Source organism: Doryrhamphus excisus, chromosome 8 (genome assembly GCF_030265055.1).
Source record: "Doryrhamphus excisus isolate RoL2022-K1 chromosome 8, RoL_Dexc_1.0, whole genome shotgun sequence".
NCBI lineage: Eukaryota > Metazoa > Chordata > Actinopteri > Syngnathiformes > Syngnathidae > Doryrhamphus > Doryrhamphus excisus.
Window position 1 is genome coordinate 2,940,650 of NC_080473.1, and position 24,105 is coordinate 2,964,754.

General features: G+C 44.5%; 3 protein-coding genes across 29 annotated transcripts in view; 2 read left to right on the forward strand and 1 right to left on the reverse strand.

Moving 5' to 3' along the window:
* Positions 1–6,875, forward strand: gdpd4a (glycerophosphodiester phosphodiesterase domain containing 4a). Its single transcript, XM_058080506.1, has 17 exons — positions 1–7; positions 442–505; positions 583–688; positions 800–903; positions 1,291–1,384; positions 1,497–1,556; positions 1,663–1,761; positions 1,861–1,954; positions 2,067–2,212; positions 2,295–2,377; positions 2,810–2,960; positions 3,072–3,290; positions 3,452–3,609; positions 3,733–3,880; positions 4,132–4,214; positions 4,346–4,425; positions 5,553–6,875. Exons 1-17 carry the CDS (start codon positions 1–3, stop codon positions 5,657–5,659), a joined length of 1,803 nt encoding a protein of 600 aa, XP_057936489.1. The 3' UTR covers positions 5,660–6,875.
* Positions 6,499–24,105, reverse strand: part of myo7aa (myosin VIIAa) — a 25,880-nt gene continuing 8,273 nt past the window's right edge. For 5 of the 12 annotated variants that reach the window (XM_058079560.1, XM_058079559.1, XM_058079555.1 and 2 more), the window contains 44 exons: positions 23,846–23,988; positions 23,552–23,665; positions 23,337–23,405; positions 23,194–23,278; positions 22,467–22,543; positions 21,961–22,080; positions 21,748–21,890; positions 21,461–21,671; positions 21,215–21,350; positions 21,040–21,146; positions 20,492–20,629; positions 20,225–20,383; positions 20,005–20,097; positions 18,632–18,726; positions 18,469–18,553; positions 18,164–18,382; positions 17,969–18,076; positions 17,672–17,881; positions 17,388–17,594; positions 17,141–17,317; positions 16,938–17,027; positions 16,740–16,867; positions 16,485–16,611; positions 16,291–16,410; positions 15,658–15,831; positions 15,322–15,549; positions 15,071–15,238; positions 14,819–14,936; positions 14,590–14,716; positions 14,298–14,467; positions 14,027–14,217; positions 13,815–13,939; positions 13,542–13,699; positions 11,815–11,968; positions 11,493–11,648; positions 10,511–10,616; positions 10,317–10,430; positions 10,157–10,244; positions 9,971–10,077; positions 9,705–9,890; positions 9,514–9,630; positions 9,230–9,313; positions 9,005–9,124; positions 6,499–8,258 (listed from right to left, as the gene is read on the reverse strand). In XM_058079560.1, coding sequence (XP_057935543.1) covers positions 8,166–8,258; positions 9,005–9,124; positions 9,230–9,313; positions 9,514–9,630; positions 9,705–9,890; positions 9,971–10,077; positions 10,157–10,244; positions 10,317–10,430; positions 10,511–10,616; positions 11,493–11,648; positions 11,815–11,968; positions 13,542–13,699; positions 13,815–13,939; positions 14,027–14,217; positions 14,298–14,467; positions 14,590–14,716; positions 14,819–14,936; positions 15,071–15,238; positions 15,322–15,549; positions 15,658–15,831; positions 16,291–16,410; positions 16,485–16,611; positions 16,740–16,867; positions 16,938–17,027; positions 17,141–17,317; positions 17,388–17,594; positions 17,672–17,881; positions 17,969–18,076; positions 18,164–18,382; positions 18,469–18,553; positions 18,632–18,726; positions 20,005–20,097; positions 20,225–20,383; positions 20,492–20,629; positions 21,040–21,146; positions 21,215–21,350; positions 21,461–21,671; positions 21,748–21,890; positions 21,961–22,080; positions 22,467–22,543; positions 23,194–23,278; positions 23,337–23,405; positions 23,552–23,665; positions 23,846–23,988 — 5,945 coding nt within the window. In that variant the 3' untranslated portion in view covers positions 6,499–8,165. Of the gene's footprint in view, positions 8,259–9,004; positions 9,125–9,229; positions 9,314–9,513; positions 9,631–9,704; positions 9,891–9,970; positions 10,078–10,156; positions 10,245–10,316; positions 10,431–10,510; positions 10,617–11,492; positions 11,649–11,814; positions 11,969–13,541; positions 13,700–13,814; positions 13,940–14,026; positions 14,218–14,297; positions 14,468–14,589; positions 14,717–14,818; positions 14,937–15,070; positions 15,239–15,321; positions 15,550–15,657; positions 15,832–16,290; positions 16,411–16,484; positions 16,612–16,739; positions 16,868–16,937; positions 17,028–17,140; positions 17,318–17,387; positions 17,595–17,671; positions 17,882–17,968; positions 18,077–18,163; positions 18,383–18,468; positions 18,554–18,631; positions 18,727–20,004; positions 20,098–20,224; positions 20,384–20,491; positions 20,630–20,787; positions 21,147–21,214; positions 21,395–21,460; positions 21,672–21,747; positions 21,891–21,960; positions 22,081–22,466; positions 22,544–23,193; positions 23,279–23,336; positions 23,406–23,551; positions 23,666–23,845; positions 23,989–24,105 lie in introns of those variants that run through there. The other 7 variants (XM_058079553.1, XM_058079552.1, XM_058079550.1 and 4 more) reach the window with 3 other exon arrangements.
* LOC131134376 (calpain-5-like) overlaps positions 12,623–24,105 on the forward strand; it is a 37,213-nt gene continuing 25,730 nt past the window's right edge. For 11 of the 16 annotated variants that reach the window (XM_058079616.1, XM_058079600.1, XM_058079605.1 and 8 more), the window contains exons 1-6: positions 12,623–12,750; positions 20,193–20,417; positions 20,515–20,711; positions 20,793–21,148; positions 21,466–22,549; positions 23,497–23,560. The gene's annotated coding sequence lies outside the window, so the exon portion shown is untranslated. The remainder of the gene's footprint in view (positions 12,751–20,192; positions 20,418–20,514; positions 20,712–20,792; positions 21,149–21,465; positions 22,550–23,496; positions 23,561–24,105) is intronic. The other 5 variants (XM_058079607.1, XM_058079603.1, XM_058079612.1 and 2 more) reach the window with 5 other exon arrangements.

The following is a 24,105-nucleotide window of genomic DNA, read 5'->3' on the forward strand; positions in this document are numbered from 1 at the left end:
ATGGCAGGTGTTTCACCTGTGTATATATAATCCAAGAAAATCTGAGTACTGTTCCAAAAGGTCTACCCCTGAATGTATGTATGTTGTGTGACATGAAACATGTAACCACATGTACATACATTGTTGGTAGTTACAAAGCTTATGAATTTGTTCCACCATTCAGCAGAATGGAACATTGGTGGAAGTAGAAGGAAGCTCGGTGGTTCTTTAGGTCACTTTGGGTCATGTCTTGTACACAACATCGTCTGTCTGTTCTGGTGTTGCTTAAATTAATCTTACTTGTGTGAAACATCTTCAGAATGATTCAGTCATTCTGAATTTCTGCTTGCATCTCAGTTGCAGATTGTCAGGTGGAAGTGAAGTGTCTTCAGCTTTTATCCTTTCCTGTGTGTGCCCTCGTCCTCCTCTGCTGTGTCTTTGTGATGCTGGCCTGCGGTTGAGGGCTATCCGGGACAAGACTGAAGCTGGGGAAGTTAAAGGTGGTGCGGCGGCAGCTGCTGCAAAGGTACTCGGTGTCCAGTCTGGTCGACTACCTCGTGACTGGACTGTCACTCAGTTGATGTTATCGCTGACGCTTTGCAGGTATGAACACCAGCCCTTTGTCTCCTGCCTGGCTGGCCTTTATGGTTGCCAATGGAGACGATATCAGAGAGCTCGAGCGCAGCCGGGAGAGTGCTGCTGCAGCAAGGTGCTCACACACATACACTCCAAGCTGTTGGGTCTGTTATGTCACCTTTTTATGAGAAAAACACAAGTCGTATGCATTGAGTGATATATTATGTGTGAATGTGTGTTGCAGGTGGAGTGTGGCAGTTTTGGCCTCCTGATCGTCACTTTTTTCCTGAGTTTAGTCTTTTTGTATTTCTGGATTGAAGCTCAAAATGACTACAATGACTTTGACTGGTGGGTCATCATGTGTACGACACACGCACATACACACACACACACACACACACATACAGAATTATTTCATGGGACCCTGTCCTTCATTTGTGTTGGTGTTACCAGACCTTAGTTCTTGAGAAGAGACGATAAATTAGATGGGTCTACAAGAACAAGACAAGATGAGATTTTAACATTACTTTTAAGGAAACTACAATGAAAAAATAATAAAAATATATGACAATATCATGTAATCTACCAAATGTCTACTACGTTACCTTGCTGCACAAAGTGTATAAGCTACCGGCTCTGCCTTCACCCACCGAGACACAGACTGTATGACTGACAAAAGGGCAATATGATACCGAATATAACTACAAATGATTGCCGGACCTTGTGTTGCTTTAGGTTCAACTTTGGCACTTTGGGTTTCTGGTTCCCCTGGTCTCTGGTCCTGCTGGTTGTGGCTGCTGTGCTCTTCACATACATTGCAGTCTTACTGGTATGGACAGTACATTTGCTTCATATAAAACATGAACATACTCATGAGAGAATTATATATACGTATATATATATATATATATAAAAGATAATAACCACTGACACTGTCGCAGGTGTTGGCTGTGTGTCTTCTGTCTGAGGGTCAAAGATTATACCTTCACTGGAGCCACAAGGTAGAAACCCTTGACGAGGAACACATTAGTCATACATTTCATGTGCATGTTAACCTGCTGTTAACCATCTAATGAAATATTGTTTTGTCACCCTACTTTGTGTCAGATCGGCATCATCGTAACCTTGGTCTTCGCTGTCATAGCCACGGCCATTTTGTCTGACCTCTGGAGCAAAGAATGGAAAACACTGCTACTTTCCCTGCAGGTTGCCATAAATAAATCTTTTGCCTATGAGCCGACATGAGAGGCCGCCCTTCGTCTTTCTCTCATGTGTCTGGTTGTGTGCTCTCTGGTTCTTTTTAAGGTGACGGCGCCTGTCTTACACGTTGCTGCTCTCTCAGTGATGGCCATCATCTCCTGGCCGATAGCTTTGCACTTCTTCCGCATGAACAAGAGAGGTAATCTAACCTTTGTATCACTATATCAACAGTTGTTTGTCAGAAAGTGGAGGGGGGGGGGCAGAATACATACAGTACGAGCAATCAAGTTTGTATGTTTTTGTTCCTGCAGTGCGTCAGGTGGCAGTTCTGAGTGTCTACCTGCCTGGGCTGTTCTCCCTCTACCTGGTTCCTCTGGGAATGTACTCTCCCTGCATTAAGGATCCAGGAACGCTGGGAGGCGCCCCGAAGCTCATTGGACACAGAGGAGCCCCAATGGTAAGACCTTGGATGAATGGATTAATTCTTCATATTTTTGCTTTAGTTCCCAACGAATGTTCCATTGGGTCTGTGTGTGCAGCTGGCTCCAGAGAACACGCTGATGTCCTTTGAGAAGGCGGTGGAAGCTGGAGGAGATGGATTAGAGACCGATGTCACCATCAGGTGCTCATCACTTGTGTATTTCACTCGCATGATGCGGTCATGTTTAATCGGGAGTACGATTTAGGTCAGCACGTGTCCTCTCGCGGCTAAAATTAACAGCACATCAGTCAGAGGTGATTGAACGAATGCAGTGAGCCTTGATGTTCGCGTGCTGCCCCCAGCACTAAGGTGATTACTGCCATGTTAATCCAGTTAGCCCTCAGCTCTCCTGTGAGCCAACTGTTGGTGGGCTGGCACACCGTGTTAGTCTGCAAACAGATGGCTTAGCGGCACAGCGTGAACTTGTGTTACTGTGAGGCTGGCAGTGTAAGAATGATGTGTTTGAATATGCTCATTAATGATGCTAATTATGCTCTCCCTTTATGTTCCTACCTTACAGTCCTCTCTTTCAATCAAAGGGCTAATCTTCTTTGTATGCTCTCCTCTTTGTAGTTATGATGGTGTTCCCTTCCTGATGCATGACTCTACTCTGAGGAGAACCACCAATATTGCTGAGGTTTTCCCCAACCGAACATACTTTGATGCCTCCATGTTCACCTGGGCAGAGCTACAGCAGCTGAATGCTGGAGAATGGTTCTTATCTGTGAGAGAAACACACACATCGTAACGACTTTATTTGCACTGTGGGTAACCTGCCAAAGAATCGTCTTTCACATGCACACGCTCTCTCTTCCTCTCTCTCGCACATACACAGAGGGACCCATTTGGCACTGTGTCTTCTCTAAGCGAGGAGGACCGCCAACGGGCCCAGAACCAATCCATTCCCTCCCTGGCACAGTTCTTGGAGATAGCAGCTCAAAGTGGCCGACGTGTGCTGTTTGACCTGCGCAGACCAGCTTTTGGTCATCCTTATATTTACTCCTACATCAACACCACTCTGCAGGTGGTGCTTGACCACATCAACTCATCTCAGGTAATATTTACTTCTATTTTTAATTACTAACATGGAGCACATACAGTAGATGACCCGCATTGTTTGTGTTGAACTGCTACATTGAGTAACAGAGGTTTCAACTTTGTGACATCAAGGTTGTGCGTTAGGGCTTGATGTACCATTCCTGTCTACATGTGTAGGTGCTGTGGTTGCCATCTTTGGGCAGGGAGCTGGTTCGGTCTATGGACCCGGAGCTCCAGCAGACCTCTGGACAAAGACGGTCTATTCAGGAGCTGTTAGATGGTCACATCACCACTCTAAATCTGCACTACAGCAGTATGTCACAACAGCAGATCAGGTATACACAGTAGGCACAGATGCATGAATAATTATCCTCGCCAGCCACATACTCGCCGCGATACAAACATTCTTCCGTTACAGAGATAGTACTCAGTTTTTGGATCTTATTTTCTGTCTACAGCAAGTACCGCTCTGTGAATATCAGCACTAACCTGTATGTGATCAGCCAGCCATGGCTCTACACTCTGGCCTGGTGTGCTGGAGCTCAGTCTGTCACCACCAACTCCATCCACATCCTGTCTGGCATTGACAAGCCTCTCTTCCTCATGGTGAGCACTTAACTTGCATTCTATTCTCCGAAACCACAACTATGTATCCATTGTGACTAATGGCGTGCACAAAATTAGATTTTCCAATACAATTGTTGAGAACTGAGCTTGAGATTACATAAATGTTCCATCCCCCTGCGTCAATTCAAATGAGTTAAGATGTAATTAAGAGTGTGTGGTGTCAAGGTCACAGAGTGGAAAGATAATATTCATGTTCACTGCTTCACACTTTCAATCTTCTTTCTCACCAGACCCCTCAGGAATATACTCTCATGTGGATCCTAACTGATGCTGTTTCTGCAGTGCTCATCGTCTCCATTTTCATTTTCCATTGGTGCGTACACACACACACTTGCTCATTGTAAGTCAAATGTTGCGGCTGTGAGGTTGAGTCATCGAGGCTGCTGAAGATGGAATCTCATTATATTATATTATATTATGTGTGTGTTTGTGTGTGTGTGACAGGTGGAGAGAGAGGGGTCTGCCCTTCTTGTCTGGCAGTCGTCAGGTTCATGAGAATGGACCATACAGCAAGTTTAGGACTGGTATGCGAACACCCTCTTATGTCAATTCCATGCAGGGATCATGTGTTGCTATGTCGTTGTGGTTGTATTTTCTATGTATGTGGTGTGTGTTAGCTCCTCGGCGGTCATCTGTGTTTGCTGGAACCTTTTCTACTCCTTCGCCGTCATCTCCCTCCGCTTCGGCCTTCAAAACATCACACCATACATGACCCCTTGCATGTCAAAGACCTTTAGCCTTCACCCTCTATGAACTCTTAAGCGTTTACAAGCTTCACTGTCTCCTGTAGAAAACATTCATGAACCTTCTTCATCACGTGTCTGAATACAGTTTTTTGCTTTCTCAGACCCACATTAAATATTACCCCGATGGTCACTTTTACTCTCATGTTACTCAATGTAGTAGACATAATAATAGAAATTAAGACATCTTAGACATGTAAAAGGCACAACATACACTACCGCTCAAACGTTTGGGATCACTTGGAAATGTTTTTGGCCAGTCTGAGATATGGCTTTTTCTTGGCAGTCCAGCAGTCTCCGCTTCACTGTTGATACTGACACTGGTGTTTGATGGCTATTATTCAGTGCTGCTCTCTGAAGGGAGTAGTTAACAGCATGGTAACAGATTTTAGTTTTAGTTTAGATTTTTAGATGGCTTTTCTAATCATCTATTAGCCTTATAAAATGATGAACTTGGATTAGCAGCCATACCAGGAGATTGATGCAGAGGACTGACAGTTGTTGATAGTAGGCCTCTATGCAAAAATGTACATCCTTCTTTGAAAATCATCTGATTCATTTTAATTGTTTGTGACATGGATAAAAATGTTTGTGAAATGGAAAACATTGTTTGTGAAATGCATGAAAATTGTATTTTCTTTGGAAAACAAAGAAATTTGCAAGTGATCCCAAACTTTTGAGCGGTAGTGTACGTAATATTCACACGTTGACAGCCTACTTCCTGTAAAGGCTATAATGGTGGTCTAATCTTTTAAAACGTAATAAACTCGCGATGTTTGAACTGTGATATAGCAAGGGAAGATTGTATATGAAAAGATGCATTTACTGTATAATAATAATAAAACAATATATACAGCCGTGCATTGTAATTATAGCATTAATGTATGTCACTTGTTTTACCTTTACAGAGCTCAGCGATGTCTGGTCCGTCTCCAGTGTCAACGTTCAGACCGATCAGCGCAGCACGCCCACTTCACCCACTCAACCCCACCTGCCCACCATCGCAGAGGAGTGACAGAAATGCACACAGTATTCATCATGACATGAACGCTCTGACACCCATTTGTTGATGTACAGTGTGTAAATGCCAATCCCAAGCACAGTCTGACTTTTCCCCAAATGTTCTGACATTTTTTCAGCAAAGCCTCCCCACATTGTGGGAGACTCTCTGTGGACATCTTTTTAAAAATGTGTCAGATGAACTTTATGCACTTAACTACTTTTACAGTGGATAAAACCAACCAGTCATCAGCTTTTTCACATGGACAAGTGAAAGCGAGACCAAGTCAAATCTTCCAAGATGAGACGAGCTCAGGCATGGACACAGTAGTGTGGTCGTAAGATAATGATATAAAGTGGAACATTGCTCCACAAGAAGATAACACACACAAAACCTTCTCTGTTGGACCTCTACTCTTGTTTTTCAGCTGTACAGGTACCAGGAGCGTTGGACCAAAACCTTAAATGATATTTTTTCTGTATGATTTGTTGGAAGCTGATGGATGGACTGACATAATGAATGTACCAAGGGAGTCTCCAGAAGGTATCTGTGGTTGATTACTTACCTTTTTGTAATAACTGAATGTGTGACTCTTCTTGTAGGCCGTATTTGTACAAAAGTATCGTGAGGTTTGTCCAAACGTGTGCCAAATGTTTGGGAGTGAAGCCCAACATGGTCCCAAATGAAGTGAACAGATCTTGTCTCCGCCTTTTATGGGACTCACTTTCGTGAGGTGTTTAGGGATCTTTCTGCAGTGTTGGACACAAAGTAAGTGAAAGTAAGTGCCATTAAGCGTCTCACCCAAGCCGCAGAGGTCACATGTGCAAATGTGTTTTTTATTCACATTAGCCACAAAGAACAGGATGTAAACAATGCAATATATTTGCAGTATTATAGCTAGTGTTAGGAATATTTTTCAATCATCTTTGTAGGGTGATCATTTTTTCCCCAAATAAAAACAGTGTAGAGAAGATGCAAAACAGCTTGACATTTCGAGATGTGTTGTAGTTGATTTGACCAGATGCCTCTTTCACAATGCATGCAGCTCTGCATGTTTTGGATGATTACTTAAATGATTTCATCACGTTCGTAAAACGTCTGCCTTTTAAGCAAAAGAAAATCAACTGTAGGCTAAGTGCTGACTAATGATTTGTACACGGTGGAAAAAGTTCTGTCATTGTCAACAGTCATTAAAAAACACATTATTGGTCTTGGGGCATTTCAAGGTTGTTGTTTTTATCATTTGTGACACAAACATCCTGCAAAGTTAAATTTGAATAACCAGTTAACATGCTAGTGAGCTGAAACAAAATATTGGCATGCCAAAGAAGCCAACGTTTTTGGCCATGCCTGTATAGACTACAAATCAACCTAATTTATACAGCCGTGGCCAAAAACATCGGCATCTCTGGAATGCCAATATTTTTGGCCATGACTGAGTGAAATCTAAATATTTAAACATGGCAAAGTCAGCTGAAAGATAACACACATTACAACACAGTATAAACTAGTCTGAGGAAAACACGGTACAATGTCAGGACATGCATGAAAATATATTACTGTACATACTATAAAACACTAAACATTTCAATCTCAACATTATCCTGTGTCATTGCATTCACACAAGTTAAATTATATGTTAATATTGTACAAATCATGTAAATCTCTTTAACCAGCGGCAAACGTTGCACACGGCAAAGACAAAACAAAGGCCTCGCTGGATGGTTTGGCACTATGGAACTTCTCATTCTCTTGTTAAACCAGATGGATGAAAACACAGCCAGGCAAACTCAACCGACTCAATCTCGATGTGATAGCTACCGCTGAGCTAACAGACACTGAGATGCAACAAATATGTCAGGGTCCAAACATCTCAAATGAAATCTGAACATGAGGGTTACGACAAAAAAATGTACCAACAGTGAGTGATAATCAACAAAATCATCTCATTTTCCAGCACTTTTGTCAATTGCATCTTGGGACTATTCATACATGTATGTATGCACACCGCACACAACCACAAAGCATACTGAGCAATGACGTTGCAACTGCAGCATGACAAACACAAAACATTTTGTTGCAAGCTACAGCAGAAGTATTGGGTCATTTCTTGTAAACAAACAGATTTACCAATCAGCTCAAGTATATTTTGGACCTTGAAAATGTCTATGCTATCCTCCTTCCTGGCTGTTTGGACATTCACTGAATATGAGGAGTTGGGTCAAAAGGTCGCTCGGAGAACCGCGGTACAGCGTTTTTAGAGGTAGTCGTCCTCACTGGATGTCTCATCCTGGTGGTGGTAAAGGTTGTAGTTGCTGGGGCCTTCGCCGGGGTCGTCCTCGTCGCTGCTGCGGCTGCTTCTAACCGAATTCTCTCCAGGGAGCTTGGACACTTCCGAACTGACAGAAGCACCGCGACTCATCCACCACAACTGGTGACCGAAGGTCCGCCCCCAGCTGCAGTAGTGACCAATAGGACGCAAGAGGCGGATGAGCTCGGCGGCCTCCTGCCAGTAAGAAGTTCACTTGTTGAGCCCACGCCCCGACCGCTGCTTGTTCATGGTGGTGAGCATCTGACTGATGTAGGAAGTCAACAGGTCGTCCATCTTGTAGCCCTGAAAGGGGGTGGCGGAAACACATTTGAAATATTTTGGCTTGCTTTACGAATAGATGAGTGCAAAGTAATGTTGCTGTAACAGCTTCCACTCTTCTAGGAAGACTTGCGACAAGATTTTGGGGTGTGTCTGGGAAATTCTGTCCACTGGGGACGCCATCCTTGGGCAAAACACAACCCCCAGTAGCTCCTGATGCTAATCATCATCAGCGTCAGTATACAGCTGTTGTCACCACATCCCTTTTGTTGGGCCTCTGTCAGTTAGGGGCCCTAAATGTCACTCTCATGGGGGTCAGGGTACCAATGTAACCCGTCTGATCTACCAGTGTGCACACCCTGGGCCCGAACCACGGTAACGACCGTGATGTATTGCAAGCCAAAGAGCCCAAGCTGTCGGCAAACTTTACAGCATGGCTACATGACATCACCAATGTAACCCATCTGGTCCAGCCAGCTCTGTGTTCCACCCCTGGATCAAACCAGGGTCCGCAGAATGACAGTTGAGAGCACTAGCCATCAAGCTAAAAGGCCAAGCTGTCACCTCGACTCTTAAAGCATCAAGAGTGAAATACTGGCAACAATACAGGACCTTCTCCCTAAGTGTTTCCACCAAATCCAAAATGTCTTGCTAGAATGAAGAATTATGATGGAAGCACTCTAGTCCAACATCTCATTGATTAAGATCTCAGTCTCAATATCCTGCTTTGAAATTAGAGCTGTAAAAATGTGCATGTGGCCTCCACCCACCAGCGAGGTTTCACAGAGGAGTTTACTTCCTCTGACGAGGTTGCCGATGGTGATGTGAAAGTAAGTATTCCCACTGCTCCAATTGGAGATCTTGGTGAAGGGATGTGTGATCAGGATGTCCTACAGGTAGACAGAAAACAGGAGAAAAGATTACACACAGGTCTCACTGAGACACCGCAGGCACATTGAGTGGGGGGTTTTGGTTTTCATTTTTTGGCAACAAACCTTGGTTTTTGGGTCAATGAGACTGACTCCATGTTTGTTGATGGCAATCAACAGGATTTCTGGATAGTTGGGTTCGGTGGTTTGCTAAAGAGATAAGAACATAACTCATAATTGAACATAATGAAATATTCCATCTTAAAAGGGTTCTTCTAATCAAGAACTCTTTGATCAGGAAGTTGGAAATTAAACTACTGTGTGGTGCAGCCCTTCCTTCTGGGCATGAAGCAGCAGTAGGTTTAACGCATCAAATATCAGAATGGAAGTGACACAAGCAGGTCTGTTACCTTGACTTCAAAGAAGGCGGAGCCAAAGGTCTGCCATTTGTAGATGATTTTTAGAAACATCAGCTTGGCCTCTTCTCGCGATTTACCAGCTTGCTTGTTGAAGAAGGCCACCACAGACTGCCATCACATACATGTAAAAAAAAGACTCATTGTTCACATCCACTTCCGGTTCAAAACTTTTCAGGTTGTACCCTTTTCCAGTCATCTGGCGACATCTGACGAATGAGATCATGAGGGACCAGCTCTCTCAGCATCTTGGGAATGGTGGGAAAGTGGGATTTGTCATCCTCAAACTTGACTCGGTAGATGAGAGCAGCCAGCTGGAATACTTCGTCTCGAGAACACTTGTGGTAGCCACGCAGGTATTTGGGCAGCTCCTGAATGATGAGGAAGAACTTGTCAGAACTATTGTCTCTTCTTTTTTTTTATTTCAACCTTCCTCCTAAGAAGGACTCGCCTGGTAGTAGTGGAAGATAGAGTCAGCAAAGGAGTCCTTCCCTGGAACTGTGCTGGTCCACAACTTCTTCATGAAGAACACCTGATAGGTCAGAGAGGGAACCATTCCTGCAAGGTGAAGGTCAAGTTTCAGGATGTTTGATTTCTCAGTACACACACAGGTGTAAAAATGTACAGCTGCATGTACCATCTTTTGCTGGACGTGATTTCTTGATCCAGTCTGTCAAATGTCGGACAAAGTCAAAGAAGAAATCTCCTTCTGGAACACTGATCACCTACAAAACCAGTATACACCCAGTATAGTGAGCTCTGTGTCTTATGAACGACAGTTAAACTTGACTTCTGACCTTGTCTGAGATCTTGACAAAGAGGCTGAAACCCTCATGGGATTTCAGCAGCAGTCTGGTGGAGATGTTCTGACAGAAATCCTTGGCTTTGGTACTGGACTCCACTTCAAACGCCTGGAGAATAGGAACACACAAATCTGCTCTAGAGACCGTCCTCAGGAGAGTGTGTGTGTTTGTGTGTGTGTCTGTGGTACCTCATCTGTGTCATCAGGGAAGTACACTTTGTGAAAGATCTGCGTCGTCTTGTGCTGGATGGCCTCCACTTCCACCAGATGTGGAGGGTATTTCCTGGAGCCGTTTCTGTTACCATGGAAATCAAGAGGTTCGATTGACAGTGAAGTTTCTATTTAGCATCTACACCTTTCTGAAAACGCACCGTGGCGACAGCAGGGGTATAGGCAAAGTTTTTGACTTGCGAGCCACACTGGCTTAAAAAATTTGGCCGAGGGGTTGTCTGCATATAGGTGGTCATTAAACAGAACCCCCTACTTGCTCACAGTGCAACAAAATAACACAACACATCCACAGCAAGTTAACATAACACGTGGGTCATTCATTCATTTTCTACCGCTTATCCTCACAAGGGTCGTTGGTGTGCTGGAGCCTATCCCAGTTGTCTTCGGGTGTGAGGCGGGGTACACCCTGGACTGATGGCCAGCCAATCACAGGGCACATATAGACAAACAACCATTCACACTCACATTCATACCTATGGACAATTTGGAGTCGCCAATTAACCTAGCATGTTTTTGGAATGTGGGAGGAAACCGGAGTACCCACAGAGTGGAATCGAACTCGGGTCTCCCCGAGTCAATAAGTGCTAATAAAACACAGCCACATGTTTGTAGACACAGCACCACAAGCTACCCAACATGCCCTGCGGTGGGATTATGTTGGTGTCATTTTGGCATAGGTGTTGTGTGTATTTGTATGCCCAGTCGGTAGTTTACAATGTGTGTGTTGACGTGTTGTGTTGTTTGGATAAATGTTTTGTACAGGACTATTTCCTGTGCGACTCAAGCATGCTTGTTGTTAAAGGCTTGTTTAAAAAACTAATTTTGAAACCCCCAGTGGGCCAGATTAATACGTTTGACAGGCTTGATGTGGCCCGAATGCCACAGTTTGCTCGCCCCTGGTCTACAGTACCTATGGTATAAATCTGTAGTGTGTAACTACCGCAATGCTTTGTGTAGCCTGTGCATGCAGTCGGCAGATAGAGGATGTTGTCTCTTGGACTGCAGGAAGCGCTGGATGTGTGGCAGAAGGATGTTACTGGGAGGAAAGAGACCAGTGCACAACCAGAGGAGCTCCCAGCCTTTTTCCTCACTGTACCTGTAAGTACACACACAAACATGTTCAACTTCTTTGTGATCTACATCTAAAACGGTCAGTTGGGTTTGCAATATGTCACTAATGGCTACGTGTCACTCATCAACATCTTTTTGTCTTTTATGTCATTATTCTGTGACAGAATAGGTCATAGTTTCCTTGTACACACTTGACGTGGTTGTCAGTGAGTTGTTTGATGATCTGGCAAAAGATCTCATCCTTCAGTGGCTCTGCCTTCAGGGATCCCTCAAAGATTTGGTCGGTCAGCTCGTTGACTGATCTGGTGCGTTTGGAGGGGTAGTCACCCATGTACTTCATCACAGGTAGGAAACAGGTTAAAGAACATGTTGGTTTTAATTAGGGCTGTCACTCTATTAAAGTTTATGATTGCAATTGATCGCATTTTGTCTATAGTAACTCAGAATTAATCACATTTAATCGCAGATAGAAATAAGTTTACTTCGATGTGCAACTAAAATGATTATTACATCAAATTTTACGTAAAAGTATGACATTATTTAAAACATTACAGTCAGCAAGCATATTTTTGTATTGCTATTTTACCCGCAAATGCAAAATGTGAGATCTCTCACACTGACAAACATGTTTTGTTTATTTGTATCAGCTCAATAATATTTGTTTATTTATGATACTGACTTTAAAAACTAAATTCTAAATGTTTGTATATAAAACAGTCTATTTAGTAACATTCAGAAAGGATTATTATGAAAGATTTGCCACAATGCACCATTCCTTCATGAAATGTACAAATGAAAATACCTAAAACACAGGCCAATAGTCATAAAACATTTAATCTAAATTGCAAACTCAATGTCATTTCATTCGTCATTAGAAACTACAAATTATATTACAATACATATTATTTTATTACAATACTGTAACTATTGATTAGAAATCCCACCGTCTTTGAATGTTTAAAATCGAGCTGCAATTTGTCCTACTTTTTGACGGTCATTGAACGCACCGATGCACCGTTCTCCGATGCAAAGATGGCTGAATGGATGTATTTGAATGTATTTTCCTTCCTTTTTCCTTCACCCAATATTTGCTCCCAAATGCTGACACTATGTGGGAATACATGAAGGTAAGATTTGATGACTTTGAGTGCTAATGTGCATAATCGTGGTACAGAACCTCTCTGAAAAACAAAGTCCACCAAGCGGGATGGTGGCTCAGTAGTTAGTGCTTTTCATTTGATGTTGTTCTCGCCATAGTCTTATACAATACATCATAAATAGGATCAATCACAACGCTATAATGTACGTAGGTTTGACCCAAATGTTGAAAATATTGCCGTAGCTAGTTCGATGCTAACTCGCTAATGCTAGCACAACACTGACTTCATCACATCGACACCGTCAATAGCAGCTGTAACTCCAATTTTAGCTGGCAGTTCAATGCAAAAATCAGCAAGAGATGTAAAAATGTAAAAACAACTAGTTAGTTGGGACACTCTTATGCCGAGATAGCACTGTATATGACAATAAAAACAATACCTGCACTGCTCCAGTCTCTAGCAGGCCATGTAATACGTGATAAGTCAAACACAGCAACAATAGATACAAGTAACTTTGGTCTTGCTACAAGAGCCATCTGCCAGGGCTTTGAAGATAAATTTACCTAAATCTAAATACTCTTCTCTTTCTCCATTTCTCATCAATATTTGTTACAGCTTGTGGCTACAGAGTTACCGTGCCTCAATCAAACTACGTGTGGGCCAAGGGTCAAACAGGAGGAGCGCAGGTTAATCGCGCGTCAATAAAATTATCGCCGTTAAGGGAAACTTCCGTGTTAACTTTGAGAGCCCTAGTTTTAATTGGTACAGCCTACAGTATGGTGGCAACATTCTGAACATTATGACGTGGTAAAGGATATCAATGAAAGCCATGCAGGCCTCCTGTGCAAGATCCTCATGATGGATCACCTTCTTCAGTAGTGGTTGTTTCAGAGGCTCTCTGGTGCAACTCCATAACTTGTCCTTACCTCGATTCTTAGTGACCATCACTCTGCTTAGTGTGTGTTTGGGAGGAGGCCTGCAAGAAGCACACAACTTATTTTACTACAGTGTATTGTGTGGGTCCACTTTTCTTTTCTGATAGCAAGATCAATAATGGCATTCTTAGAGGAGTTTGCTGTGGATGTTTGTACCTGAAGTAGTCATAGGAGAACTCCTCCAGTGTGTATGGCTTGACTGAGTCTTCACCCTCAGGAAGCATAAGTTGTGACACTCTCACTGACTGTTGTCGCTGGTCTGGTGTCATGGTCACGAGAGCCTGATTGGTTGGATTGCATCACATTTTTGTCACTTATTCCTGTTTTGACTTAAATGTAAATATGAACGGCAAGCAGCTTTGATGTACCACAATTTCCTGCTGAGGTCGTGTCATGGTGGGCAGGACATAGACGGAGTCAGCTGGGAAGTCTCCTTTCTGATTGGTTCTCTCGTTGACGCCATGTGCCCAACCTGAGTTGAGAACTTGCTCACCAGTGTCTTGGTCTAGCAAGATCAAGTCTCCCTTTTGGAAGCTCAGGAATGTGGACGGCTCACCATCTGGAAAAAAAAAAGTTAAAGGACGTGATTGGCACTTTGGACTTCTTTGTCCCACATCCCAAAGTTCAGCGAGGACATACTCTGGTTGGGGCTGTCTTGTAATGCCACCACAAACTTTGATCTCTTCCTCAGGCCTTCCAGGAAGGTCACCACCAGGTCGCGGATGTCCTCAGCGTTGTTGGAGGTGAAGGTATACTCTTCTCCTTTGATGGTTGCCAGTGTGAAGCTCTGACTCTGCAACTTTCCTCCCCTGAAAGAACGGCACCCATGTATGCACAATTGGATGTAACTCTGGCAGCCGTTGAACCTCGATGTCCAACACGAAAAGAGATCAACATCACTGAGTGATTACAGTTTCCAAGTATGTCTCACCTGCTGCTTGACACCGCAGTGATCTCTGGGAAGGCGAGCTCTAACAAGACCTGTTCTTGCTCGTCGACAAAATACACGCCTGTCCAGTTGACTGCGACAATGAGGTCGTTTTTAGGCAGACTTGGACCTGAAGTGAAGAACATCCTCATCCTTACTCAAGTCCAGCTCATTGCTTTGCGACACATTAAAAAGATGTAGAGTTCACTGAAGACAGACGATTGAATCTCACCGGAGAACTTGAAGGCTTCATAGAAACGAGAGAAGAGCAGAGGCCACTTGTGGCGAGCAAAGTCCACCACTTCCTCTTTGACCTTCTGAGGGTCAAACCTCTTCTGTGTGTAGATGCCCTGAACAACAGCGAAGTGGACAAATTATTGCTATTGTCCAATTATAATGTTCTTTACTATTACTACTCATGAAAGATGTAATTCATCTTAAGATAGTAACAATAAGATCAACAAACTGTCCCAGTGACCAGCACCTTTTTGTGGGCTGCCATGATGAAGTGAGCCCATTTTTCCACCGTCCTGGAACTGCTCATCTCTCTATCCGGGATGTAGGACGGAATAAGGCTCAGCAGTCGCTCCAGCAGGACCTCTGAGCCGTAGTCTACGTAATACTGCTGAGATGCCAGTTCTGCCAGGTCCTCCTGAGCCAAAAAGAAGAGGAAGTCTTGGAATTGGACTCAGATACAGAAGAAGAGAATGTCTACAGAAGAGAAGCTGTCGTCACCCTGTCGCAGCGGTACTCTCCAAACTTGACGCCCCTGACAGTTTGCTGGTAGATGAGGTTGGTGGCGACCGTATCGTCCGCAGCACAGTGCCATGGAGTGAAGATCTCCTTTCTGAAGAACAGCCTCCAGGGAGCGTTCCTCTCCTGGGCTCCCTGCTCCTTGGCGTACTGCTCGCACTGGGACACAGCGTCCATCACGTGGTCGTTTCCGCTGCCCAAAGATGAGACCTGCATGCCGTGATGACATTCAAATCATGATAAAAAATTTTCAATATTATCTGGGAGAAAATGCTTTTTCTTCCTTCTTCTTCAAGTGTTTATTTTGGCTCAGACAACCTTGTCAAACAGAGCGATGTAGAGCGAAAAGCCGAATCTGTCCTGCAGGCTGATCTTGTCGGCCAGTGTGTTGCAGAGCTCTTTGGCTGTCGTGGCTGAGTCCGTCAGCAGCGTTTTGGTAGTTCCGTCCATGAACGTTACCGGCAGCATGATGGGTTTCTTCGACTTGGTTGCCTGGATATTGATTCCCCAATAATTAAGTAATAGGCGCCAGATAAAATGAGCTTTATTTACCGTATTTTCTGGACTATAAGTCGCTCCGGAGTATAAGTCGCACAAGGCTAAAAATGCATAATTAGGTAGAAAAAAACATACATAAGTCGCACTGGAGTATAAGTTGCATTTTTTTACAAACTACTTGACCAAAACAGACATTACGTCATCTTGGAAGGCAAGTTCTAATAGAGAACAGGCTGAATAGATGTAAGATATGCTAACACAATGGTTATTTAGCTACACAAAAAATAAACATGAACAGAAAAGGTGTCCATTGTTTATGTAACATAAACAGTTTTTTCATTTATAAGTCACACTGGAGTTTAAGTCGCAGGAACAGCCAACCTATGAAAAAAAGTGTGACTTATAGTCCGGAAAATACGGTAATTGTGTGTGTGAGTGTTTGTGTACGTGTACCTGCAACTCCAGCCAGGATGGAGGTTGTGTTCTGGTCCCATTCACAAATGTTCTTCTCAGTCTTTCTTCACAATACGGAGCATAGCCCGGTGGCCCGCTGCTGATGAAGTTCCTCAAGTACTGCGGGTGAACACCAAAAGCCATTAGTATACTCACGGTACTTAGTCACTATGTGCACTAAACTTTGTCCCGACCTTGAGGAACTTGTCTGACGGGGCAAAGCAGCCGACACACAAACTGATGAGTATCCAACCTCGAGCGTGAGAGCTCTTAGATGGGTTCTGACTCAGCTGTTTGCAGATCTGACAGTAGATCTCATCCCTAACACACATACAACATACACACACACACACATACACACAAGTGAACTATTGCCACCCCCACAAATTGTCATACCAGGACTAGAACCCAGACAGCCCCCACTAGACCATACGGGATGTGGTGTTTACCTCAGCCCAGGTCTCAGGATGCCGTTACCGATGATGAAGTGAAGTTTCTCCAGGTTTGATGTCGGCCGGTCCTCCAGCATGCTGTTGCCATGGAGACCATACTCGCCATCGTTAAGGCGCTTTGTGACCTGTAACTTGTCCATCAATTAGTAACTAAAGGCAGTCGCATGATGATGAATCAAAAACAACTTTTCTCACCTCCTCAGTGATCTTGGATTTCTTTTTCAGAGTAAGCGAGACCAGTTTGTGTCGGAGGCTATTCTTGCGAGGGCTGTCGGACTGAGGCGTCTGGATACAGGGAAACACAGTCCAAACATGGCCCCAAGTGGTTTTTAACCAATTTTACAATCCTGTATGTTAGCTCCATTTTTGTGGTAGAAGCTCCTTCCAGCCTCCCTTACCTCTCCTTCTCCCTGGAGTGCCTGCAACTCTCTCTTGTAAGTCTTTTTTCCCAGAGTCTCGTAGATTTTGGTCATGACTGGAATCTTCTCGCTGCCGTCACTGATGGCTGTGTGGTATTTGGGCTCAGGCAAATCTCCCATGAACCTGAGCACTGTGATCCACACGGCCAGTGCTGCCTAGACCGGATCAAAGCATGAACATCGCTATCAGGTGCAATAGTAAGAATAATATATGTCTTTGACATACCAGCTGGTCTCCCTCATCATCATGGAAGAGCAGCGGCTGCTTCAGGGGTCGACGGACATAAGTGTGCGTGGTGGTGCCCTGGAAGTAGGTGGCAGCAAACTTGGAAAACTTGTACTCAGACAGATCCTCCTCATCATCATCCTCTGGCAGAGGAAGAGCTTCATCCAAGTCTTCCTCCTCCAGCTCCCGGTGGGTCCTTTCCAGGTCCTGCACAGGAGGCAGAACAACAGGTACATAGTACATCCTGACTCAGGAGTTATTTAAGCTAACATTTGCTGTCTGACCTCAAAGCCCACAGGAGCTTGTCCCTCCTGACCAGGAAAAGAACTTGTAGTGCCCAGGAAGCCAAACATCTTGTCAACCATGTCTGAGTCGTTGACTGGCTCCATACGGGCACGCTCCATTTGCTCCACCAGCTCCTTCTTTCTCCTTGCCTCCTCCTTCTCCTTCTTCTCTCGCTCGGCATCTTCCTTGGCCAACTGGGTCAGACGCTCCTGAAGAGGAGAGTGAATGAAGGTGCAGTGAAATGCATCGCAGGAAGACACATGACTTAACTTTGGATCTGATGTTCTGAATCCTACCTGGTGTTTGCGTTCAGCTTCAGCCTTGGCTCTCTTTGCAGACATCTGATTCCTCAGTTTAGTCTCTTCAGCCAGACGCATCTTCTCAGCCTCCAGCCTCCTTCGGTACTGACAGAAACCAGAAAAGAATTCAAGGAAGTTTGCTAAATAAATATGTTATTGGTATCAGTATCCATATACGACAGATATGTCTACCTCGCCCCTTAGCCTGCGGTATAACCTCCGTGCGATCATTCCTCTGGTGTAGGCCTGGATGGTGATGACGGCCCACAGACGGTGTCTGAAGGCACGGCGTACCAGGAAGCCCCGGCAGTGACCCTGGAAACCTGTTATGCGCTGTCGGGCCACGTGATATGAAGCACACAACTTTCTGGAGCGGACCAGAGCCTGGAGGCGAGAAAAGCCCGCCCGCATCTGGAGGGCAAGGAGGCAAATAGGAGTACATCATGAACTCATACAGTAAACACATTCTTAGTGATCTTTATGATGTTGATCCTCACAGCTCCGTAATTCTTCCTGCAGAGATATCCTCGCCACGTCTTCTGGATCAACACCGCGGATTTTCTCATCCTTAGGAAGTTTGATCTGATGGCCAGAAATTAAACAAAATCACTTTGAGTGTCAGCTATCCTGAATCATGTGGAAGCATGTCCAAAGTAATACCTGTCCTTGAAACCACGAACAACCTTCTGAATGAGGATGACCTTGTCAGTGATGGCCTTGTCTCGCTCGATCTCCAGCAACATGTCATGATGATCCTACAGAACCAAGAAGTTTATCGACATCTGTTTCCATCATTTTTCTCCATGGGTTTGTTAACACCTTCTTAGTTTCTCATGCTAAAGCATGAGCCACCCATGGAGACTCTGTTCATGTTGGCCCAAGAGTTGAGTTGAGATGGATAAAGTATTGGGACACATCCAGGAATTGAAAACACAGCTTGTTTGCCCGAACCTATTTATGTTCCTCACCTGCCTTCTGTGTTGCCACCAGCCTGTACCCAAGTATATACCTGGCCATCACCAGTGAGCTGTTTGATCTTGTCTTCCCTCTGTCTGACATCCCGGTCTGTCACCGCGGAGGGGATTCCATTTCCTGCTCCCCAATCACTCTCCACCCTCACTTTGTTCTGTGACTGATTCAACCCTTCCAATGTGCCCTGTCCTTTGACCTATGTAGACGGCTGCTCCCTGACTGGAAGCCCCTCAGCTGAATAACCAGATTCTACTGACCCTTGGCTGAGTGTCTACATTTGGGTTCAACATTCTGACCATTCATCACACAACTGTTAATTTGTAGCTTGCTTTGTGCACTGGGTATAGAAAAGGGCCTTCCCCAGGGTGTTCCACAAATTTGGAAGCATACGATTTATCCACTGAGAAATTCAGTCTGCATTCCAGCTTGAGTCAGTCTTGTAATCCATCAGCATTCTGAATGATCCGTCAGGTTCCTGTCAGGAAAGTGTGGGTGATTCTCTTTCCTTCACCCCCTGCACTTTTTCTTTCCTGTTAGGCTTCCTGACCAGATGAGGCGCTCCTCAGTCTGACAGGGGTCAGCAACAAACACACCAGAGTCAAGAGACATCACTTTACAACACAAAGCTGCCTTCACTGATTGCGTCTGGATGACCCCGATAGTTCCAGTAAAGCAAAGCATCAAAACATTTATAAAGAACATATTATTCTCGGAATCTAAACCTCCAACAAACACACACAGACACAGAGCGGGAAAACAAAACATACACTCCTTCCTGTCAGTGGTCATGTGTACGGGAAACAGAGTCGAGCAGTATTCACTCACATTGTCTGCAACTGGTTTATCTCCAGTCAGCTGTGTTTGTACAGGATCACCAACAACATTCGACCATAACATGCATTTCCTACAGTCTGTACCTACAGTACATGCACTTTATGGATGTAACAACTCTTAATTCTTAATAATTGGGAATTTGTGTGTCGTTAAGTGTTAATATCCAGCATCAATGACTTCTGGACTTACATACTTTGATAGTATTTGTAGTAGAGAACAAAACTCACCTTGAGGAAGATCTTGGTCTTTCCCATCTGCCAGTCATCATCTCGGCCAAGCACGGCTTCAGCGATCCTCTGGCAGGTTCCCCTCAGATCCTCCTAAAACACAGGGTGTCACTATTGAACTCTACAGTATGTGTCCTATGCAGCAAGATATGGATGGACACCTGCTAAGTGCTATGATCTTCTCACAGTTTTCTTGTGGTCTACTATTTTGGAAGCACACCTGCTTGTACGCCGGCTTCACTCCAGGCATGAGCACACGGTAGCGGTCCACAAACTCCACAAAGGTGTAACGGATGGGATAACCTGCACGGCGGATGCGGATGGTCTCCATCATTCCCGAGTACCTCAGCTGACGCACGCACAGGTCCCGGTCAAACAGCTGCGACACAAACAAAACAAGACTCAACAAACAAGTCAGCTCTTGATTTATGTCTAAAAAGTCCAACTTTTCTGTCCAAAAGTCCCGCCCACGCATGGACACACTCACCATGGGCTTTTTGTACTCATTAGGTTTGATGCAGCGAACGAAAAACGGCTGACAGACGCTCAGAGTTCTCATCAGCAACTCCAGAGATCTTTTGAACTGACTGCTGAGAGTGGGAGAACGCTTCCTGGTCTCCGCCCCCTAAACGTGCACACACACACACACACACGTGTCAACAAAGTTGGTTTCGTCCTTCCGGAGCTCAACCTTCTTCCTCTTTAATGTAAAAGTGCCAATGATTGTGTTCATGTAATTACAGCTCTTTTATTTTTCATTTACACATATGTATATATTTTTACCTTAGGGAGAGTGCTGGAAGGGAGATGGAGACAAGAAGCAGGAGCAAAACCACACAGAAACTGCAAAGAAGCAGGATGGTCATGCAAAGAACACACACACACACACACACACAAAGAGAAGTGACTCAGATGTGTGTAGAAACATGCAGGACAGGAAAAGGCTCCACCAGAGAACATTCCACTTCCATTATTTGTTTTATTGCAAATAATGATTTTGTTCATGCTTGAGTAAATTTTGTGTGTGTGTGTTACCATGGCAACATCTGCTTGGAAGATTTGCTTGATGAACTTGTTCTTGGAGGAGTGAACCAGCTGGATGATATCACCATATAAAGTGTCCCTGTTCTTCTCCAGGAAGCCTGTAAGACACACACACACACACATGCATTATACACACACATGTGATGAGTCTGGGGTGAACTCTGACCTTTGGTTTCGTAGTAAACGACTCCAGCAAAGTGTTGGATTCCAAACTGCGTTTCGTAATTGTTCTTTGGAGGGATGTAGTTAGTGTTGACTTTGTGTTGAAAGTTGAGTTTGTTCAGCATGGTGCTGTCAGTGCCCTGCAACAAATGCTCTTTAAAACAAGCACTTCTCCCTGTAAGATCTGAAGAAACACAACATCACGTGTGTCTCATCATCACCATAGTTTAATCAATTTGTGTGCATCCACCTTAGGGAACCTGCTCTCCTCGTCGATCAGCGAGATGATGTTCATGGGCTTGATGGCGATCATGTCCAGGGCGTCCTGGTTGTCGGTAAACTCGATGTGCTGCCAGTTGATGTTCTCCAGGTTGTACTCCTCCTGCTCCAGCTTGAAGACGTGACGCACAAAGAACTGCTGCAGGTTCTCGTTGGCGAAGTTGATGCAAAGCTGCTCGAAGCTGGTGTGGTCCGTCACAGGGTTTTTGAATAATGTCCACATGACCTATACTGTGCGTGTGTGTGTTTGTGTTGTACCTGTTGACTGTAAAGTTTTCAAAGCCAAAGATGTCCAACAGTCCGATGGAGCGTCTGATACCTTTGGACTGTGAGGATGGAGGCTTGTAGATGGCAGCGTTGATCTTCTCCACGATCCACACGAACAAGCGGCCGTAAATACCCTGCAGACGCACACACGTCATACATCTTTGTGGTGTCGGTTTCACGAACCCAAAACATTCGGTATTTCACCTTCACAAAGGCATCGCGCACATCTAGTGCTTGTTCCATGCTGAGGGGGGTGGACACCGTTTCTCCTCTAGTGATCAAAGTTCTACTTGTTAGACAGTTCCTTAAGTCCTTACCATCCACCTGGAAACACACACACACAAGGCAGGTGTTATTAACATAACTGGCGACCAATCCAGGCGGTACACCAAGTCAGCTGGGATAGTCTCTGATAAATATGGTTTATAAATGGGTCTGAATCTGTGTTAGTGAGCATTCATAACTCCCAGTTCATCCACCTCAAAGCGAGGAGCAACTGAGGGTTCAGTATGACCACAGCCACTCTACCACACTACCACAAATAGTTGCCGTTTCCTATAGGTATTACTAGTCTTATTGAAAGTGCCACTATTGCAGAGCTGCATGCAACTATAATACTCATCATCGTCAATTAGATTATATATTGTATTATTATTCTTATTAACAATAGTAGAAAACAGTAATAGTTTTCTTCAAATTGTTCATCTCACCTCCAGCAGGGTTGCAGCAGTCGTAAGATGCGGGCTGTGGACCACCTCACAGGCATCCAGGTTGTCATAGGTACGTGCTGCAGGTGAGTCAAGGGTCAATAGCGTTAAAATGTGTGATGACGCACCAGTCATCAGATGTAAACAGGTTATTAAAAGGGACCTATTATGCTATTTTTTCGGCCCTTTGTATTGAGTCATGGACTCCTACAGCACAGCTACGCACCAGTTGCAGAAAGCTTTCCAGATCTTCCAGAACCTGCACCTATTCCTGCTGTAATTCCTTGGATTTCCAAAAGTGTGTTTTACTTTATTCCACCCACGGCCTGCCTCCGGACACACTAACTCGGCTGTGATCGCTTACGAGGACTTCCACACTACTAATGAACCCCACTTTCTACTTTTTTCAGCATAGGAGTTGATGTGAATGAATAAGCCCTTTGAAAAATAGTTAGGAGCTACTGGTAGCTTGTGAGCAACTGGCTGGAGACCCCTGATTTACCGTGTATGTGTTCGAATCAAAAGGAGGAAAAAGGAACGCCCATATAAGGAGGCCCGGCCCATTGTGATGTCACAGTCAGATGGTGGTGGAAAAAACTCTCTGAAACCGAGCAATCAGAGCTCACTTCCAAATGCACAGAAACATTTAATACGATAATACAACATTCTAACAACATTTGTAGGTCAGAAAAGTGCACAATAGGTCCCTTTTAAAGAATTAGATGTTCACCTTCATATCGCAAGTTGCCCATGTGTAAAATAGCGGCCAGCAGTTTGGAGATCTCCCAGTTCTCTTTGTCAGTAAACATCAGAACCTGCCAATGTAAAGACACTGGTCATGTACAACAACGTGCACTGATTGAGTGCACGTACCTTCATGGCAGAACGGATGTTGGAGTACTCCTTCATGTCGTCACGGCCGTCACACACCGTGCACTTCCCCTGCACACACACACACACACACACACACATTCAGCTTCATGAGGGTGACATCAATCACATCTACAGTAACTGCATGAGTTTCTTCTTGTAGGTGCTAAGTCCCAGAATGATGACACACACTCCAACAACGATGGGTGTCCACTGACCATAGTCAGGTAGGTGTAGTCTGTGGCTTTGCTCAAGCCCAGTTTCTTCTTCTCATCAGCAGTCATGCCTTTCAGCATGCAGTAGAAGATGTGGTAGTTCCTCTCATCCTGGGCCTGCATGGAGACAGGGATTTAACTTTACTTGTGACATTGAATCATCAAAATAAAACTATTTTTTATTACATAGAACTGTTCATCTGGACAACAGTTAGATGGGTGTGTGTCAGTGTTTGATTGACAGCAATGCAAGACAAAAATAGCACTGTTTTGTCCCACCAACTGCATGTGTGGTACCTGGCGACAGACTCGCGACTTCTCCAGAAGGTATTGCTCTATCTTGGCTCCCTCGATGGCTCCTCTCTTGTTGAAATGGATGTCAATGTATTTCCCAAAGCGAGAGGAGTTGTCGTTGCGGATGGTTTTTGCGTTGCCAAAGGCTGCGTGACAAACACGTGAGCAGTGAGGGTGACATTATGAACTTTGTGGATGTCTAAGGACTGTCTTTTATGCTACAATGTGAACATGTAGACAAAAAGTTCCTCCAGCCGTGAGTG

Coding starts and splice junctions, on each gene's coding strand:
- gdpd4a (XM_058080506.1), top strand. Junction 2,213..2,294: donor GACACAGAGGAGCCCCAATG/GTAAGACCTTGG, acceptor CTGTGTGTGCAG/CTGGCTCCAGAGAACACGCT. Junction 2,378..2,809: donor GAGACCGATGTCACCATCAG/GTGCTCATCACT, acceptor TCCTCTTTGTAG/TTATGATGGTGTTCCCTTCC.